At 45.5% G+C, this 21,755-nt stretch overlaps 1 protein-coding gene across 1 annotated transcript; it reads right to left on the bottom strand.

Annotated features, from left to right (window-relative positions):
- Window positions 1–2,710: 2,710 nt before the first annotated feature.
- On the bottom strand, window positions 2,711–21,430 carry PIGU (phosphatidylinositol glycan anchor biosynthesis class U; the record flags this gene model as incomplete). Its single annotated transcript, XM_082007228.1, has 12 exons — window positions 2,711–2,824; window positions 6,170–6,312; window positions 7,913–8,037; window positions 8,855–8,998; window positions 9,504–9,658; window positions 11,827–11,924; window positions 13,879–13,979; window positions 15,431–15,540; window positions 17,114–17,176; window positions 18,140–18,199; window positions 19,518–19,582; window positions 21,301–21,430. 12 exons carry the CDS (start codon window positions 21,428–21,430, stop codon window positions 2,711–2,713), a joined length of 1,308 nt encoding a protein of 435 aa, XP_081863354.1.
- Window positions 21,431–21,755: the final 325 nt, after the last annotated feature.

Genomic DNA, 21,755 nt, shown 5'->3' with positions numbered 1-21,755 from the left:
GGCCTGGGGGTGCTGGTCGACAGCCGGCTGAACATGAGCCAGCAGTGTGCCCAGGTGGCCAAGAAGGCCAACAGCATCCTGGCCTGTATCAGCAATGGTGTGGCCAGCAGGAGCAGGGCAGGGATCGTGCCCCTGGACTCGGCACCGGTGAGGCCGCACCTCGAATCCTGTGTTCAGTTTTGGGCCCCTCACAACAAGAGGGATGTTGAGGTCCTGGAGTGTGCCCAGAGAAGGGCAACGGAGCTGGTGAGGGGTCTGGAGCACAAGTCTGATGAGGAGCGGCTGAGGGAACTGGGGTTGTTCAGTCTGGAGGAGGCTGAGGGGAGACCTTATCGCTCTCTACAACTACCTAAAAGGGGGTTGTGGTGACGTGAGTGTTGGTCTCTTCTCCCAAGTAACAAATGATAGGACGAGAGGAAATGGCCTCAAGTTTCGCCAGGGGAGGTTTAGATTGGATATTAGGTCAAGCATTGGAACAGGCTGCCCAGGGAGGTGGTGGTGTCACCATCACTGGAAGTGTTCAAAATACGTGTGGATGTGGCGCCTTGGGACATGGTTTAGGGGACATGGTGGCGTTGGGTTAATGGTTGGACTTCATGATCTTGAAGGTCCTTTCCAACCTTAATGAATCTGTGATGGCTGGCACTGGGCCCAGGTGGGCCAAGAGCTCCTGGTGTCCCCAAAAGCCTCCCCTGGGTCCCACCCACTGCTCGGGAGCTGGGACAGGGCACCCAGTCCCTGCCTGAGCTGCCGTAGGGTGGCCACCCTTGCCTCTGCTGCTGCCTTAACACCCATCCCTGCCCTTTGCATATGCCTGCCCACGCCTGTGCTTCTGTCCCTGCCCTGTTCCTCTTATCCCCGTCACTGCCCCTACCCTGCCCTCGCTCATGCCCTTTCCCCATTCCTGCCCCTGCCCTTCCCTTTTCCCTGTCCCTTCCCCTGCACTGGTCCTCGTCCCTGCCCCGGCCTCATCCCCTGCCCCTGCCCCTTGCTCTTCCTCGGACCCCAGTGCTCACACCGTTACCTCTTCTCAGGACCGCTGCCGAGTCCAACTTTGGGACCCGTGCCCATGGGAGACCAGATGGAGCCAGCCCCGGGGGGTGGTGGGTGGCCGGAGTGGCCTGTGTTCACTTTCAAGTCCCCTCATGACCCCTCCATGTGCCTCTCGGTGCCTCCCAGAGCCCCCACCCTCCCTCCCCCCCACAGCGCACACAAGAGGCGTTTAAAACTTGCAGAGTTTATTATGCTCCTCGACATGCCCCGCAGCCGGCAGCCGAGCGCAGCCCTGCCTGCGCGTGGCCCCGCCGCGGCACAGGGCTGCTGCGCGGCCCGGCCCCAGCGGCCGAGCGTGGGGGCCCGAGCTGGGGTCCACTTAACACCCCTCCACCAAAGCGCTAGTAGCAGTGCAGTAAGGCAAAAGATTTAATTGTCCAGAAAGAAAGAAGAGCCGTTTACAGAACCACCCGGGCACGTCTGTCTCTCAGCTGCTCTGTACCGGCTGGACAGACAGCGGCCGCCTGGGGTGAGCGAGGGGCTGGACAGAAGGGAGCCGTGGGGGGAACCAAGGGGTGGTGCTGTAACAGAGACCTCCGTGCCCAGCCACAAGGTACCACCGCTGTACTCACAAGAGGGCAACACAAGGAAGTACATATCCTGTAGCATTAAGTGGCTGTGGAACACCTGGAGCCCGACACCACAACAGTGGTGGCTGAGGCTCCTTCTGGATTTGGTTTGGTGCCCTAAAGGGGAGATTGACACCTCCTGGTCCCCAGCCCAGGCAGGCAGCTTGCTCCTTCCACAGCCAAGCTGCTGCCTCAAGCAACCGCAGCGGTGCAGCGTGAGCTCTGCCTTGCCAAGCTCTGTTACCCTACAGAAACAAGGAGTAGCGGGCGTCTACCTCCATGGTAGTGTTCCTTCTTCCGCGGCCCTGTTACGCCTCTGCGCAGCTCCTGACACGGAAGCGTCTGTGTTGCTTCAACGGGATACAGCAGTCACCTGGTACCCCCCCTGCTCCTGCTTCCACCCCAGACCCAGTTCTTACTGGTGTTTGAGCTCCAGGATTATTACCTGTAGCAGCAGCTTCAGCTCCTCCTTCCAACAAGTCATTCATCCTTGGTCACCATTTGTTTCACAAGCACCCACTGTGCCTGAGTACATGTGATTTTTCCAGATCCCACAACAGCAGGAGAACCAAGAAATGGCATCTGCATCCAGGGCTTAGGCACCAGGTACCCAGAGATTGCCTTGTGCCAAGCAGGAGCATTAATGGTCAAAGCAGTGAAGGGGAAGTTTCCAGGAGAAGCAAACATCTCCAAGAAGCAGTGATAGTAAAGTAAACAGTTGATGGTCTGGTCTGAGCTCTGTCTGGGCCAGAGGTTCAGCCCTGGTTTTAGCTCAGACACTTTCTCCAGTTCCTGCTGGACTGCCTGGAGTCGATGGCTGAGGTCGCAGTGAAAAGCACAGCTGAGGGAAGAAGGGAGATGCTCCAGTGGAGGCACTGCAGCTCCTACTTGTAGCTCACAGTCTTTGCACTGAGCCCACAGCTCAGGAAGGTATTCCCAGAAGGTCCTCAGCCCTTTCTTTCAGTAGGTATCGCTCCCAAAGTAAGTCAGACCTCATTCGGGAACCTTCCCCACCCACCCCACATATACCCCAATCTTTGCACGTTCCTTAGAGTGGTCCATGTCCCAAGGAATGGTGGGCACAATCCTTATTTCAAAACAAGCATGGCCTCTGTCCCATCTTGCCTTGTCAAATGGAGTCCATGAGTGAGGTAGTACTCCCGCCGGAGAAAGGCATAGAAATAATCCGAGACGAGCAAGATCTGCAGAAGTGAAATGAGATGTTCAGACACATCAGTGATGCTTCAGAACAAATGATAAAAAGGGACATCTGTTTGTGACAGGCTCTGAAGGGATTTAAGAAGTTCTTAGGCTGTTCATCACACTTTGCGAGGAGACACTGTGATCCTGTGAACACTGCTTGTCCATTGCCTTGCAGCATTAACTCAAGGGAGACTTAAACTAATCTATTATTTGTTGCACTTCTGGTATGTTCTCACAGACCTCTCTGCTAAGGAGACAATAGCTCCATTAGCTGGCCAAAATTATCATGGCAGGTCCATCTGTGCCACAGCTTTACAGACCATCTCAGCCTCATCCACAGGACTCCTTCCATGCGAGCACTGTCATGCAGCTCAACCCCAGTGCTGCAATTCTCCTGCTGTTGACTGCTCTTAAGCACTTTTCAATTATGATTGATTGTTTTTCAACTGCCATTTCTACTCAGAAAGGGTAAGAAGCTTGCAGGCAGCAGAAGGAATACCACAGCTCCCCAGGTCAGCCTTAGCAAGCAGAAACTTTTAATAAAATAATACTTACCAGGCTAAGCGGTGAAGAGAAGAGCTGAAACGTCAAGGCTGTGGCTTCACAGTACAACATCCAGGAGCAACACCAAATAAAAGCACTTCTTCTACCCCCATCACTTCTGCCTCTCCTTCCTGCCCCTGTGCTGCCGTGCGCTCTTTGTGGGGCAGCCAACCCTGCGCATACGCTTGCACGCTGTCTCCCTTTCAGTGGTGAACAGAGCTGGCTATCGATCCCCCACGTTTTCCCCTGGCTGCCACGCACATGGTGTTGGCACTGCCCTGTGCTGCTCGGGAGGTGGGCGTACCTCAGGCTGGTGTTGCCACCGGCCACGCTGCTGTCTGAAATCACCGCTGAAGTGCCTTGCAGAGAACCGCAGTGATCATGGACACCTGACGTGGAGATCACAAGGTCCCTCCCCTCCTCAGCCCCACTTCGGCTGCACCACAGGTTGACTGCTCCCTTGCCTAAAAGCACGGAGAACTCCAGAGTGGGTCTCAGTGGCTTTTCTAAAGCAGTCACCTCGGCCAGCTGCCTCTGCAGGGGCAGGCTGGGCTGCTGGAAGCGCAGGCAGCGACTGGCTGGCTCGGCAGTGCCTCCTGCCATTTAGCCTCTTGCAGTGCGACCCTTCCCCAGGAACGCTGACCTCCATCTGGAAACAGCATCACAGTTATGTGATGGAAAAACCTTTTCAGTGCCAGACCAAGCTAGTAGTTACTGTCTTAATGTCCAGATGCCACTTAGCGCATCGCTTCGGCACAAGGCGTTCATCCATTTCCCTGGGGAATTCACTCCAGGGAGAACCTCACCTGAAGCATGCTGCAGTGCTAAGGGGATGGAGGGAGGGTCAGGCTGCCAGCCAGAGCCTGCTTGGGTTACTGTTAAATACAGCTGCTGCGGAGAAGGCTCAGTGGCAGGACGGGAGGCTACGGAGACTGAGGGAAAGAGAAACAAACAGGACTGCGGACTGCTGAGGTCAGAGAAGAAAGCGCGAAGGAGAACAGACAGAGAAAGGTAGAGGTGGCCAGGAAGGATGAAAGAGCCATGCTTATCCTGTCTGCTTGTTTTGCTGAACACCATGGCTGACTACTGACATATATCAATATGGTCGATTTTACTTTTAACTAAACTTCTCTGCAGATATCTTAATGTGAAAAGAAAGAGCTGAGGTTAGTGGGGATGAGAGCTAGTTCTTTCTCACAAGGAAACCAGAAAGCAGGTTTTTGCTCTGTCTGCATTTACACAGAGCACCAAACTTGCAGGATCTGCTATGACTTTCTCAGGTAGGAAATAAAATCCTCGTAGAATATCAATACCTGCCATCTGTAATTAAAGTTTTACTATTCCTTTCATTCCATGGCAAGACATGTAGTTAGACAGCTAATGAACCACTCCCAATTTGGAGTGGGCCCCTCACTACAAGAAGGATGCTGAGGTGCTTGAGCGTGTCCAAAGAAGGGCAACGAAGCTGGTGAGGGGGCTGGAGCACAAGTCTGATGAGGAGCAGCTGAGGGAACTGGGGGTGTTCAGTCTGGAGAGGAGGAGGCTGAGGGGAGACCTTATCACTCTCTACAACTACCTGAAAGGAGGTTGTGGCGACGAGGGTGTTGGTCTCTTCTCCCAACTAACTAGTGATAGGACGAGAGGAAATGGCCTCAAGTTGTGCCAGGGGAGGTTTAGATTGCATATTAGGAAAAATTTCTTCACGGAGAGGGTGGTCAAGCATTGGAACAGGCTGCCCAGGGAAGTGGTGGACTCATCATCTCTGGAAGCGTTCAAAAAACGTGTGGATGTGGCGCTTCATCAGGACATGGTTTAGGGGACATGGTGGCGCTGGATTAATGGTTGGACTTGATGATCTTGAAGGTCTTTTGAACCTTAGTGATTCTGTGATTTCCTATAAGCACTTCTTAGTAGGTCCCTCTCACCCCACTCACTGCATGGAGTCTCTTTTTGCTTTTACAGAATGGGTGTTTGTCCCCTTTATCAAGGGCGTGGGGGATGTATATGCAGGTGATTTTCAGCCTCTGGCAAAACTGCTCCTCTACTTTTAGGAGAAGCAGACAAACGTAAATGGCTAAGGCACATTCAAAATAAAGGCAACTTGAACATGAAATGAACATCCTGCTCACCCACATGTGAAACTGTCCCACAGCTTAGGGACATAAGAAATAGCTCAGAGAAGAGGAAGGACTTGGAAAAGGTTGTAGTAACATTGAATCCCACCTTCCAGGGGCGCTAAACTGTTTTCCCCAGGGCTAGTGAAAGTCATGTACCTAGAATGGTCTTGAGAGAAGCAAGGAGAGCAAGTCCCTGGCATGACTGGAACCCTGCATGTGCCCACAACCCTATGTTTCAGTGAGGTATAATGCTCACAAAAACTGGTGCCATATCCCTGTGTACGGGCAGTTCTCATTTGCCTGTTGTCTGGCCCCACTGCTGCTGCCCCACAGTTTTTTCCATTTCCCTCTTAGCTCACCATCTCCATTCACATGTGCTCTTAATCCTGTCATACTGAGATGCTTTTCCTCTGCTATCAAGCAACAGACCACGTAACTTGCAGTACAGCCTAGCTGGATTGTGAAGCTATAGTTCAAATACTACAAGAACTCTTTCCCATTAGCGTGCCAGAAGGTGAGGACTAGGCAGGTTTCAGCTGGAGCAAGGAGAGGCAGGAAGCTTCTATGCAGGACTACACGGGATGCAGAGAGCCAGACACGTCCTGCAGAATTCACTGTTGCTGACAGGACACCCAATCCAATGACCTACTCAAAGTGCAGCCTTGTTTACCTCGCTCTACTAACCTGTCCTATGTTGAAAGTCAACGTGATGGCATAATAAAAGTTGGAGTTGGCACTTCCTGCATAGATCCATAGATGCCACAGAACGGGGAACAGGAGGGAGCAGACAATGAGCACACATGACAGGATGAAGATGTTCCGGAGGACTGCAAAAGAAAACCAAGCTGTTAAAATGATGCATTATTAGGCAGCCATGCTGACGCAACCAGCAATGGTATTTAGGATATGTGCAGTGGGGGAGAGGCACTTGCCAACACATATTTCTCTCCAATAATCTCTCACAGTTTGCTTTAATAATTTCCTGCTAGCTTTTATAAGAAAACCACTCTATTTCCCTTTAAAATAAAAACTTCTGCCTTTGCTTGAGTGTGAAAACCGTATTTGTAGCTCTTTCCTTCTAGATCCTGCTTCCAAACGCTCTTCCTTGGAGGACTTTGGCTTTTTGGTGTCTACACTACAGTAACTAGCAGCTTTGAGAAGGGCCTTTCCACTAGCATCACAATTCAGAGAGCAGAGCATGCCATTCCCTAGGCTGGTCAAGCTGATGACAAAGGGAAAAAAAGAACCTGTGGGCCACAGGAAAAGAGATACTTTCTCAGGAAGTGGTAAGGAAATGAAAGCACCATAAAAGGAGGAAAGTCATATAGGCCAAATGCACTGACAAACACATGACCTCAGGAGGTGCAAGAGTGGCCAGAACCCATTAGTCTGCATGAGTATGCGTCAGGTGGACAAACACCAAGCACAACTTTGTCTAAAATTGCTAGGAACTACTAGACCAGAAGAGATTTTGTGTGAACTATTTATGCCTGTCCTTTGGCAGCGGTGTTGCTGGGCTTGGCTACAGCTCAGCCAATGTCCCTGAAGGTAACTGAAAGACTTCCGATCATTCTGCAGCTGAAGGGAGCTACCTGACATTTTAAGAGCATTGTCACATCCCAAACCTGTTCCCACCTACCTTTTTAAATTTCTTGTTCAGTAGGTCTATTCACTCACTGTGTGGTGGGAGCATGTGACAGATGACTGTCCCTCTCACTGGTCATAGTCACCTTATCTGCACTCTTGAATGTGCAACTGAACTACGCTGAATCCAGGTTTCTCAGAAGTACATCACCCGCTATGGATGTGACATGCTCAGGGCTAGCTTGGGGCTTCCTGCCCTGTTTTATCACAGCTGTTTTGGCCTTAGCTTTCCTTGGTCTGAAACTAATAGAGCAGATGGTCTCCAAGTCTTTTGACTCCTGATTATGTCTCCTGACATCAGGCAGGCTAGCTGTCGATAAACACAGTTACTTTCACTCTAAGCAAACAAGCAGATGCAAAACAAAGAACCACTGCAAGGTGCAGGATTTTAAGGCTGGGGGACTCACCAGTTGCAGGAGCAGTGTTCAAATTACACAGCCTTAAATGGCAGTCAAGCATTTGAAGGATGGATGTACTTTAAATAAGCCACATCCCTTGTGCAGGACTGTAAAATGTTCTTACAGAAAAGTTAATCTTCAGAACAACTTGGAGAGAGGGGGGAGATAAGGTACAAGTGACAATTCCCTCCTCGACCATTTTCAACCCTAGTCGTAAAGACACATTGGAGACTGTATCACCAGAAAAAACTCAAGTCTCCTTCCAGACACACCAAGGAGGCCACAAGAGCCTGTGGACATGGGCCTGGTTTGTTTTAGTGGTGACAATTAGTGGACAGGCCCTTTCCCATTCCAGATAAGGAACAATCAAACACAAAGAACTTACATCTGTAAAGGTGATTCCAGACTGGAAGGAAGGCCATGTACAGTGCAACATCTCCCACAGTGGGATAAGACTTGAAGATAGAAATGATTGCAATCTGGACAAACATGAAGAACACTGGGTGTTCCCTAGAAGGAATAAGACACAAAGGATAAGAAGTATGTAGGGTCTCTGGAAACTGGAAATAAATATCAGCAAGGGCACAAATGTACTGTGGGATAGGCTCAAAGAGGCTCTTGTACCCCTGTTCTCTCCAAACAAACCTGAGTGCTGGGTGGGGTAGACTGAGCTGCTTTGCAGAGCGGCAGTATAAGGGGATGCACATCTGCTCACTGTTCTCACACAGAAACTCTGTGCCTCAACTCAACATACATTTATATAGTTGGACATCTGGGCTGCTCTCCCCAGCTCTCTATTCACTGAAAAGCAATCAGCACCTCCTCTCTGAAAGTTATTTGGAGAATCCCATAAATACCCCTCCGGTATGTCACGATGTCTGTATCCATTCCAAGTCAACAGGATAAGCTCACTGAGAATCCAGGCATCTTAATGGGTGCTTTTATCAGAAAGAAGGGTAATGTTGTCAGCACAGTCCACTAGGAATATCCCCAAGTTTTCACTTTGTTTCTGACCATAAAGAACTTGAAGTTCCAGCCAAGAGTTCTTGCTTTCTGACTACACTAGCTCATGCTGGCAGGGAGCAGGCACCTCTATAGCCTAAATCTCTGCTCTCTCTTTTGATGCCTGTAATACATCTGTTGCATAGCAGAGCCCAGTTCACTTTATTTAAGAGGAATAAATATTGAAACTTCGGGAAATGAGGCGGATAGGCCCTGTTAAAAAAACTACTTTTCCAAGCTTGTAGATCCAGACATCTAACACCAGCCTTATAAGCTTCCATAAGACAACTGAGAAGAAAAAAAACTAGCAGAGAAACATACTTACTTTAGCTTTATTGCCAAGGGAATGGTGTAGAAGAACACGTTGATTTGAAACACGCATACAAAGAAAAGACTAAAATGTTCAAACATTTCTGCAAAGAAGTACCAGAAAAGGCCAATATTGGGTGTCAGATCTGGAACAGAAAGGCTGAAATTTGAACAGAAAAGTCAATATAACACTCTTAAATGGTTGTTTTTCACTGCTCTGCTTCTGTTACATTAAATAATCATTGTATGCTACTGGATGGAGAACCTATATTTTTTAATCCAATGAAAGAGAAACCAAAGCGGTGAAAACCTGGAAAGAAAAGAGGCTAATCCTTCCCTATGCTCTAGCAGGATTTAAACAGTTCCCAAGCAGACATTTCTCCAGAGATGAAAATTTCACAGCCATGGTAGCTCAACGATCAAATCGATTTCCAATTAACTCAGTGAAAAACATCTCCTATCTTCTCTAGTTCTTGCTGTTATTTAATTAACACAAGTTGGCTAATGTCTGCTCTCCTCCACACACTCTTTCTTTACTTGCATTGCCAGTAAAATCACAGATCACGCACTCCTTAGGACTGGGAGCGGGGCACCTGTGTGTGATGCACAAGAAACAACGTAGTGGGGGCTAGACAGAGAAAATCAGTAAGAATCCTTATACTTACATAAACCCGTAGACAGATGGAATAAAATCCCAGGAGTTGAGGAGGAAGAAGGAGAGGCAGATGATCACCACCAGGCTACACAGGTACAGGGCTGCATACTGCATGGTGTAGAGCCAGAAGCTTTTACTTTTCAGTTTTATTGGTATGAACTGACGCTGAAAATGAAATACAAGCAGGCAGATATACCTTAGGTGGAAAGCCACAAGAAAGCCTCAGTGTTCAGAACATCATTTTAAATCGATGAAAGAAAGCATCAACCACTGGCACTATGGCACTGGAAGAAGTAGCTCTCACCACAATTTACTAGATGTTCTTCACTCTGGCCAACTAAGTCATACACATTGCACATATTTCCAGAACTGTGCTTGAAAATACAGCAGCTAAGTTGGTCATTTCTGCTTGCAGCCAGTCAAGTCTCATGCAGTTAATGTAGATTTACACACACCTCCTCACAGCTACATCTTAGATGTTTGCAATACTGTACTGCTGCCTGCCTTCTGCTGCATGAACCCACATCAAGTGGATGATCGAGAGCCCTGCTCCACAACCCACCACCTTGTGATGCCAGGTCTCCACCACATGGACTGGTACTCATGCTCTGCTGAAATCAGGGAAAGAGGACATCCAGTGGGTTCCTAAGCACAAAGGAGCCCCTCTAAAAGGTTGCCTCCTCAGACAACGAAAACTGCTGCAGTCCTGCCACTGCCACATGTCCCGATAGGTCAACCACAAGCCCTTGTCACGTAACATGACATATGGATATCTCACTCCAAGAGGTCCCCTGACTGCATTTGTAAAGATGAATATACAGACAGGGGCAAACACCTTTGGGAATTGCTGAGTTCTGCAGCTCCAAGTCAGTGATGTAACTTCTGCATTTGGTATGAGGGTTTACATTGGCAGGAGATGTACAGAGCGCCAGCTCTAACTGATGTGGGCTCTGCGTAAAGCATGCCCTGTTTTCTCAGTCATAGTATGTTTAACGCCACTTGCTGTAACAATGTAAGCAAGTTTACCAAGCTTTTGGCAGAGCAGATTGGAAACTGCTGGAGAAAAGCTATTTAATTCTGTACAAAGAATGCAAGAAAGTTCATTTGCAAGTCTGGATAAAAGAACACACACTAGCACGATCCCCTTTAGAAGTTGCAAATTAGGCATTCACATATCAAAGCACTTGTTGTTGCTTGTGAACACAATGCTTGTACTTTACTGCCACTTTGACTAAAGTTAAAACAAATAAGACCAGAATATACAATATATAAAGTAAATGCTCCTAAAAACCATCAAACAGACTCTGCAGAAGTTCTTGTCTTGCAAAAAGTATTCATAATAGAATTTCTGAAAAAAAGTAAGAGACATTCATGTCAGATAGTCAGGGAAAGAAAATGGAGTAGAACTCACTCTCCATTCTCTTTTGAAGCTCAGAGATTTGCGAATAGGCTGTAATGAACCTGTAGTTAAGATGAGCTATAAAAATCATGAGGAAGACAGGACAGAAGCAACCAAGAAAGACTGGCAAAACACTCAACAGCAGGACTTTCAGAATAGCAAAAATAATAAAAATGATCACCAAGTGATCTGTGAATTAGGGTAAGAGTCCTCTGCTAGAGGTCACAGCCTCAGCTTGCTCCCACATCAGTATAAGATTAGAAAACTGGTCATTTGCATTAAGTGCATTATAATTTGGATTCTTGGTTAAGTCATTGTTTACAGTATGAGCATAAGATTTAAGAGAGAGACCAGCTGGAAGCATGCAGGCAAACCGGTGATGAATCCACTCACTAGCACAGAGCTGCATCAGCTTTAAAGCCTATCCCTGCCTGCAGATGTGCCTACCAGCGTACTGCTGGGCTAGTTTTGCCTGGAGCAGTGTCTGTCTGTTGAGGCACTGTGCACCCATGAGTGATCAAGGTCAGCCCTGCTGGAATTCAGGGGTCCTGTTAATGGGGAGGGAGAAAGGACAAGGGCAACCAACCACTTTCACAAGCACACACCTTTTGCCATTAAACTCCAAATCAGCATTTCCAAGTTTGAGCGATTTAAACACACAGCTCCTCATTTCTCTTCTCCAGGTCTAAAATCCTCATTGCTATTCACACAACACAAACAATAGCACTTATTTTGGGCAAGCTAAACACCAGACAGTTCTGCTCCCTTCTCTCTATACACAGGCATCCCTATTAAGGCTTCAAACTTCCCATGGCTTGAGGAGAGTCACTTTTTCTGAAACTCAGGACTTGCCCAACTCCTCTCTCAATAGCTAAGGACTGTCCCTGCACAGCTACAAGAAGACGACAGGTACCAACAGTTAGAAATCATCTACCTGTAGAAGGTAAAGGAGAGCAGGAGCAAACAATGTGAGAGGGTAGAGTGACTGGTATGTTGCTAAGGCCAGGAACACAGCACTGAGGAAGGCACTACCTGCAAAGAAAAAACAAAAGTTCATTTGTAAGGAACTCCAAATAGGAAGAAACATCCCTTCTGCAAGGGCTTTAAAGATACCAGAACACCACTTAAAGGTGTTTTTAGCAGAATGTGTCCTGGAGAGTGTCCTTTTCCTGACTACATTTTGAATAGAAAATGACTCATACCAAGATGATTCTCCCTCAAGAAACTCAATAAATGCTGACTGGTTTATATCTCCTATCATTCACATACAGAAAGAGACTCATGTAATTCAGTCTATATATAAACAATGCTGGCTGCTGCTTACACGTGGGAATGCATTCACTTAAGTCATATCCGCATGAAACAGCTGTTATGCTCATACTGGGCTCGCTGGATAACCTTGTCACCAGAATACGGCAGAGCCCTCAGCAAAGCTCTGTGAAAGACAGCAAGCGACAGTCTGCAGCTGAAGGAATGAAGTGGCATTAGTCCTACTTTACAGATACCAAAACTGAGGCATAGAAAGGATTAGCATAGCTTTTCCAAGGAGTCTTAAAAATACAAATGCCTTTATTGAGGAAGCTTTATTTGAGGTGTCTCAGTGCCGAGTACTCACACTGCTCAACTACCAACACCAGAAATCAAGTCCAAAAGGTCCCAGGTTAAACAATAAAAATATAAGCACCCAGTGCAGTAGCCTGGTTATGGCTTTCAGTTTTATGCCACTTGATGGAAGTAGTCTGTGAAAACACAGCTTAGACAGCCAGAATCCTGATTCAGTACATTGGCCCAATTGTCAGTCTACTGACAGCAAACATCGGAAAGCCTCCCTCTGCTTCCAGCTTTTGAAAGATAAAATATAGGGTTACCTGTTGATGAGCCTTCTCCATTCTTCAACTACACTCTCCTAGACAGAAACCTCCCTATTCTCTGTTTTATTGAGCGTTCAATTCTGCATAGATCTAAAGAATCGGTACCCAGAAATCAGTTATAATCCTCTCTTCGCCCACTTTAAAATCTAGAGGCTGCCACACTCCCAGTCAGGGAGAAAACACAGGGGACAGCCACTACAGTTTTGTCTATGACTGAACTATTCATCTTACGGTATCAGTGAACAGTTAAAAATCAGTTTAACTAAACAAACCCCACTCATTTGCTTTTGCAAATGCTTTTAAATGAAAAGCCCTCCTGTCTCAATTAGTCAATAATTGGAGGAAAACTTTCTTTTGGAAACACTAATAAAGCAATCTATATCAGCTTTCCTCGTAAGGTCTGGGTCTGGGCACTGCTAGAGACAAGAGATCAGACTGACCTTTCCTGTGATCCAGAATAAAACTCTTAAAACTTCTGTGACTAGCACAAATCACATATGCTAAAAGACTTTAGCCCTGCGGAGTCATAAAAGAAACAGAAACCTGGCATTATACACAAAATGAATGAAACAGCTATTTTGTCATAATCTATTCAACTGTGCCGGTATGGGTCTTTGGTTACTGTTTCTGCTTCCCCAACGCTCAATTAGCTAATTTCAAACCAAGGTTACAACTGTGAGTGAAAGCCAAATAATAGCTGCAGGCAACTATTTGCTTTTGAATAAAAGTTCAAGGATATGCTTTGAAAATAAAATTGTATACAGCACTTGAAGTGTGTATTCATGTACATTATGTCTTCCTATACACAGACACAGACACGCGTTTCTTCATAAACAGAAAACTACTCAAAGTCATCCAGAAAAAAGGGCCATTTTTCAGAAATTAAACTCCTAGGTACATTGAGATGAAAGCAAGTTTTGACTTTACTATAAAGTCTCTTGATCTCTTGTAACTTCATGTAGAACTTTGACCTTGCTCCAGTCTCCATTTCTGTTGTGTTTCACTGAGATCTTTGTAGCAATCATATTTGCAAAGTTCCACTCTGATTTAATTTCTGCTGATTTTCTAATCTTTATAGAAAGACATAATGAACTGGGTTTTTTTCATTGCGTTACCTTTTATTGTAGCTAAAATGAAGAATGCAATGACGGTGTTGTTGATGGCACAGGTAGACTTTGCCACACAAGACATCACAGTGTAGGGGTTTAACAGATAGCTGAAAAAGAGCAAAGCTCAAGTTACATTCGTGCCATTCAAAGGAGGTACCATTGTTCAAAGGAAAAACAGATGCAATTCGCCATTTCTTTTAGTTTATTTACATTTGATGGGATCTTTCTGCTACTCACATCTACTGACTCTGAGAAAGTAAGAAAAATAAGAAAACAAGATGGAAACAGATCCTGAGACATTACCAGAGTTTCCCCCAGCCCAACTGCACCTGCACACTCCTGCTACAGCACATAGCACATATGTTCACCACGATATGATATGAGCACAAAGCCTGCTATGAAAATCTGTCATATTTTAATTGCAATTATGGAAAGACAGCAAACTCTGAACACCTTTACCTTCCAGAATGCAGCCACACTTTAGTTAGTAAGCTCCTTTTGGAAACGAGAATTACAATAACCTCAAAAGCACAGAAAAATGTTTGGAAGGATTACCAATGCACTAAGCAAGATAATGTATTGATCAGCCTTGCTAATAACTAAATCAATCACCAGAGTGAGTAGACACGGCTGATGATTTCCTAATTATCTCTTTACATAAGCGTTTTTCCTACTTCTCTGAGTCCCAGTCTGGCTTTTTCCCGTGTTTCCAGAGAGACAGTCTACAGAAGGACAGATACAACTTAATGCCAACTATGCTGTGGTAACGTGTAACCATGTTAAACACAAAACTGTCTGCAATTTACAGACTTCACCTTTCTGGACCCTGGGAATTTACCTTTTTACTAAATTAATACAAAAATAAGACCAAGTATCAACTTATCTAATGGAAAACTCTCTCTGACACAGAATAATTCAGATAATTTATTCACATCAAAACCCTAATAAAAAATAATTCTTTGACATTAAGTATCTTGCTTGTATATTACTTATTTTAGTTGAAGCTTTCTGAAATTAAAAAAAAATGTTTAGTATACAGAGGAACACCAAGATATGACATTATTAAGATGACAACCTGAAAATATCTTTGAATTATTATAAGCAATTCTGGGATATTCAAGTTGTGATATTCAGCACACATTTTGTTCAATGACTCAAAAATTCTCCTAACTTTTCAGAAAAGACACCTGAGACATTTAGGAGGCATAAAATCCGTTTTGATTACATTAGCATACAGGCAAAATAAATGGGAATGTGATCTGTGCAGATACAACATTCTTGCTACCAAATTCATGAGCTTACACTGTTCAGCCTGTCTTAGAGGGCCTAAGTGAATTTACTTTTTGGCAACAAACATTTTGAAAACATTGAGTAGCATCTGCTTTTCACTTTCAAACCAAGTAGTCAGGGCTGGAGGGATTTTTATGTATAATATGAAATTCAGAATTTCGGGGGGGGAGGGGAGGAAATCTTCAACAAATGCTGAAACCCCAAATCAGACCAAAAGGAGCTGAAGAACCAAAGCAGCCTACTGCAGCCTAGAAGCAGCAATACTTACAATAGTGCTACCTTGAGGGGGATGTAGTGCATTTCCATGGGTGTCCGGATGAGTTCAGCCACATCTGGTGCATATTTATCCAGCTCTATTAGGAGCTTTTGCTTTTTGAACTGAACAAGGGAGAATGAACAAAGACTGTCAGATGAGGAAAGCCATTACTTCTTATCGCTCAGCATTGCCATTACTGTGGCACAGTATATATGAGCTCCAGGAGTGAGCCAAAACTCATGTTATGTGAGGTGTTGTACAAACAGAACAAAAGCCCCCTCTCTCTTCCCAAATACTTAACAACTGAAGTGGAAGTCATGAGAAAGCAGATAATTTCTACTTATTTGAACTTCCTTAATACCTGTGTCTAGCTCTTGACACAGCTGACAGTGAATTCACCACACTAGAGTTTAATACTTTCAATCTTCCTAAAGCTTGTCTGAATCTCCAATGAAAAGCTGATTCATAATTTCACTGTTCAACATACAAGCCCCTAAGAAACCCAGTCACAGAAGTATGAGGTCTTTGTAATTTTGAAGAGGGATACCTCTATGCCCAATGTCCTTTAGGGTCCCAAGATCCCTCTCTTTAATCTACCTTGTTCTATGATGCTCTCTACGGAGACAAAAGAGAAATCTTAATTATTAACCTACTGAACTATGTCATGGTGAGACAGAAGGACAGAGACACTGGCAATAAATTCTCAACAAGCAGAGTAACTCACATGCAGGATTTTTACATGACTGCAGTTCTATCATGAGTTATTTCTTCAACCTCAAAGTCAGAGGACAAGGAGCAAGTATGCAGCTGGATGGAAGACCAAACAGATGCTGTAGAAAATGCAGCCTCCCCATTCATGTTGCTACTGAATCACTGCCCCTCTAGGATCGCAGAGAGCACAGCATTGCTTACACAAAATGTTCTTGGAGCTACTTATGAGAGGAAGCTGGGAGGAATCACTCACCTCGAAATACATGTACTTGTAACTTAAACGGAACAATATTTGGCGTTAAGACTTCCACCTTGCTCGGTAGAATGATTTATGTCACCTCTGCATCCTTGGAAGGCTTATTCCTTCCTTTACAAATTTCCAGTCTGTGTATTAACTCATGCTGAGTGCAAACACCAACCGTGCTCAGGGTAAGACATTCCAGGCTCTAGCTACAAAACGTACACAAGATTGTGGCAGAAGCGGAGGTGAGAAAAGGGAGTGCTTAAGTCTTGTCAAAAGTCTTGCCAAATCCATAGTCCAGTAATTAAATTCTCCATACTGCAAACTGCCACAACAACTGAAGGTGGGTTTTCAGTACATGTTCTGAAATCTCACATCGCATATTGTGTACCATGGCCCTCGACTTGTCTGCATTTCATTGGCTATTGCATTCTCACAAATTTCTCAAATCCTTTATACTCCTTTGGATGAAAGAATCTGCACTGCTGTGATGATCATGCAAGTGCTGTGAGGTAGCTACAGACACTGATTTGTTTCATACTGTAATACTGCCGCAACAAAACTTAAAATACCTCCGCTGTTTACCACATTCAGTCCCCACGTTTATTGATCATCCAGATGTGATCAGATTTACTGCAACAAGGACTGGTTGATACTGCATCCTCTGGCATGCGTTTTCTTTGGTACAAGATATTTATTCTTGCTGGGAGAAGAGGATCAGCAACACTGACAAGTCAGCTTACCACAACTTTGTTGAAGTCCTGAATGGCCAAGTAAAGGGCAACAGCAGTTAGCACATCAGTTATCTAAAAAAGCAAGGCATAGACAGACTGACTATAAGCAAAATAAACAAATGGAGAAAGAGATATTGGACAGTACTGCAACGCTGAATAAGACTGTGACGTGACTCAACTCATAAGAATAACAAGCTTAAAAAACACTACATTGCTGATTTGTACACTGTGCTCACACACCACCGCTTAACCTTGAAGCCATGAGCGTATCAAAGATATGAATATTTACAAAATGAGAGAATGGGGAATGAAGGGTAAAGCAGTATGCAAGGGTAATAGAATCACTGGTCTAATTCGAGCACAGGCAACACTGGGGCAGTGCCCAGCTGACTAAACCCACCTGTCCATTAATCCAGCATGACAGTGCCTTGAGCTGTCCCAAACTTACCAGACAGCAGTACAGTCATCTGAAAAATCAGCACAAGCATAACGCAGATGGCCGTTAGCTCTGCCTAAGACCTGCCCAGCGGGGATCTGGGGACAGAGGCTCCACCAGGTGGCATGTGCAGCCAGCTATATGATTTCTGTCCTTCTGAATTATGCAGAACTCAGAGAACAGTTTACCAGAGACATTTGGAGGACTAACCGGTTTGTGCTCTCTTTGCAAGCCTGGGGTTTGGCAGTGGGTTTTAGTGAGAAACACTGCAGTGTAGGGATTAGGCTGGGGGGATAAAATATTCTGACCTTTAAGAGATATCTTTGAAATTTGAAACCAAATGCCAACTTCCTGTCCCCCTGCAGGAATATTTATCTAACCAAGAACTCACAAAAAAGAAGGAATATGTACAACAAGGGAAAAGCCCAACTGTGGGTTTGTACAGGCAAAGCTGCCTTTCTAATTAAACTGTGAGCTCAGCAGGAATCTGAACTACAGGGAGGCTGAAGGTCCACGATTCTTGCAGGAGTAAAAGGAAAGTCACACTCAGCATTTCACATAATGGGACCTTTCAAGAGGTGCTTTCCAGGAGTGCTTACCATGAACACCAATTCAGCGTATTCGATCAGGAAGTGGAAGAGATATATTATCAGTGGGGTCTAAAAGAGAGCAGAAGGAAAACCCATGTCAAATACTGTCCAGATAAAACAACTGGCAATTTGATGAGAAAAATGGAGTAATACTATGAGAGACTGAGAAAGGCAATTTTCCTTAGCCTCTTCTACAACACTGTTACTTTGGAGTAAAGTGATTAAACAAACCACACTTACTGGTCTTTTTCCTTGCAAAGTTGTCAATAGACTTCATAAAAAACACCACCAACTTTGAAAATTATGTTCTATCCCAACTTTTAAATTCTACTAGCATAGTGGTAGAGTTACAGTAGAAAGCAGATAAAGAACAGCTTTAGAAAATAATTGTTTCTAAAGAATCTGTTTTTTCAGGTTGTTTGCAGGTACTTTTGAAAGTATTTCCTACACAGCTGGTTTCATTGTTTACCCTGTTGTTTAGATGAGTCTTTTATAAAGCAAAAAGAAAGCATGTTAAAAACATAAAGTGGTAGGACTATAGTCCTATCATCCTCTTACTCCCACAGCTTTTCCCTTCTAGGATAACAGGAAGAGCATGTTTCTGAATTATTCCCTTGACAGAAAAGCTTAATCTGGAAGTACTATATTTACATGGTGTAAATTCAGTCTTCACTGTGAGAAAATACATTTCTTTTGAAATACTTCTAAAATAATGTGACGGTATAAATAAGCACGGGAAAATATTTCACACCGTCTGGGAGAAAATTTGGTTTAAAGAAGGAGAATTTACTGAAGAGAAACAAGTTTTCAGAGGTATACAAAGTATCTGCCTCACCCTTAGGTGACACTATGTATAAGCGTACCTTCATATCAGTAAGGCCACTCAAAAGCATGAAAATTCCACAGGTGCTTAAGTGTTTGGAGGAACAAGGTGTTTTCAAGATGAGGAATAAATGTACCACATGCATGTGCTAATGTTAATATTTCTGCAAATACAGAAACTCAAGATGCTGCTATCCAGTAAAATTGTGTTCAGACTCACAATGACACTGCCTCTCCCTCCTCTGGCCTCCGCTGACAGAAACATCTGGATGTGAACACAGTATTTTACTTATTACAGATTTCCCCTATTTCAGACTCTCCTTATGCAGTAATAAATATTATCATGACTATCATCTGCACAGCAACAAGTTATTCTGTGACGAACTGCATTTCCTCATTGTGCTAGTCACTACATACACAACTATTGCACAGACAACCACACGACTCCAAGTTCTCTGAAGTCTTTGGGACAAGGCAGGTCCTCAGCCTTTCCCAATCTGTGGGCAATAAGACTAAGAAACATGCCACTTGAGTATCGTGTTTAAAATGAAGCATGCATACCGACCTCATGAAAAATAGCTCCAGAATACGGTGAGACCCCTAAATCCAGCAGAGCTAATCCTTCGACCACTGAAACATACAAAACACCTGCATTAGAATCCTGTAATGTGGGAAGAGAAAAATCTCATTATGGTAAAACTATAGTTTTTAAAACACCCATGCTCATAAGAATCTTACATTGACTCACCATGTGAATGCGTGATGTAAAGTCTCACAAAGCCAATGACGGGCTAGAATTGATTGTTTTCTTACTTCTACCATGCAAATTTCTTTAATAACTGAATGGTCAGTTGTAATCTATTTATTTGTTTCAGCTAAAAATGTTATAGCTGAAATGTTTTGCACTTAACTAAATATAAATCACATGTATGGTATTTTAAGTCACCTATTATGTGATACCTGTTATCTACGCTGGAGGAATACTTAATTCAAGACGACAAATCATGATATAATGTACAATTTGAACTATTTTGCCTAATTAGATGTAGAGAGACCTGAATCATCCAAAACCACAATAAAGAACAGAAATGAATACATATTACCAGGCAAAGCTAAAAGCTTTATCTGTTGTTAAAACTTCCTGACATTCTGCAGCCTTAATTCAAATCCTTTGCAATGATGTAATTACAGCTTGCGCTGCAACATGTGCATATGTTTTTCCATAGGATCTCCACCTTCCTGAGCACAAAGATGCTTTCCCTGCAGACTGAGCAGCATATGCAGTAAAAGAAACTATGGGAAATAGATCCATGTGTTGAGACGGAGATGAGGCAGGAGACCTCAGGAAGCAACAAAAGGTTCTCAGTTCAGCAATATGCTGGAGACGTAGATTATGTCTCTGCCACAAAGTTCCCATATGATGGCAGCCCAGATTTTTCAAGGTGATCCTAATTGTGCTCCTTACTACCCAGATGCCTACCTTGACATTCTAAGGTAAGATTCAGAAGGTATCGATTACTGCAAGGGAATTTTTGAGAGATGTCTTTTGAAACTATGAAGTGTGGAGTGCTACGCATTGTGGAGCAGAGGTCTCATCAAATGCATTCAGGCTTTTGACCTTTACTACTCTGTGCCACTGTTTTCCACCCCAAAAGTGCAAATAACTTTATCTGCATAATAACTTGATATCATTTTCCCAGAGGGCTGTCTTTAAAATAAATTAAGGTTACTAACGGGCTCAGATGCTATAGAGATAAATACCACCAAAAGCCCTGATTAAACTGTACCTCGGACTTTGGAAGAGACTTTGAATTGTGTTGGTAACAACATGTGGAACGACAAACTGAACACGGAAAATGAGACAGTGAACAGCTCTGCAGGAACTGGGAACCACGCAGCTGTGTTCACACCACGAGACGGGGCTTGTGCAGTTACAGTGTAATGAAAGCGACTCAATCAAGGCTGCTGGAACTACATATTCAGTGCCAGATTTTGTCATTTTCCATTTTACGTACATCCGTGACACAAGCAGTTTGTACAAGTGCCACCAGAGCAGCTGCACACGATGGTTAAACCCCCGCCCTCCTGCCTTCCATCTCGTGTTCCTCCCATACCCTTGCAGTTGCAGAACACTCGCGCTTCCCTCGGGGAAGAGCAGACCACTTCATGCCGCCTTCGGCCGGGCCCAGGAGAGAAGGGGCCCGTCCTCAGCCCCGGGGCTGCAGTCCGGCCCTCTCCTGGCCCCTGGGGGTCCCCAGCCCCGGGCGGCCGCCGCCCCCGGCCCCCTCACCGCCAACCCCGCGGGCCTCGGCCCATTGAGCCGGGGGCTCGGGCTCGCCGGGCCTCACCTCGCTTCCAGGCGCTTAACGGGGACGCTACCTCGACCCGCTCGGAGATGAAGGCGGCGAGGCTGGAGCGGTAGAGCATGGCCCGGACCGTCACGGCCACCAGGACCACCAGCACCAAGGGAGCCGCCATCCTCGCGGGCAGACACCGGCTGCCGCCGGCTGTAGTTCTCGGGCGGCGCCGGAGAACGCAGCGCCAATGCACCGGCCCAGCCTGGAAGACTACATGTCCCAGGAGACCCCGCGCTGCACCGCCCCACTGCTTCCCGGCACCGCTTGAGAGCTACGGCGAGCGCGGTGGGGCGAACTTAGCCGGAGCGCGAAGGCTGCCTCCCCCGGCCCGCCTGGCGAGGGCAGGAGCGGGCGAGCCCGGCGGGAGGGGGCCTGGAACCACCCGCTCTGCCGGGTGCGGGGCGGCCGACTGCGAGGCGGGTGCCCCTTTCCAGTCAGCTTTGCTC

This window comes from Phaethon aethereus, assembly GCF_964289735.1.
Source record: "Phaethon aethereus genome assembly, chromosome: 16".
NCBI classification, from domain to species: domain Eukaryota; kingdom Metazoa; phylum Chordata; class Aves; order Phaethontiformes; family Phaethontidae; genus Phaethon; species Phaethon aethereus.
The sequence above is the reverse complement of the archived record's forward strand: the minus strand, read 5'-3'. Positions and strand labels throughout refer to the sequence as shown.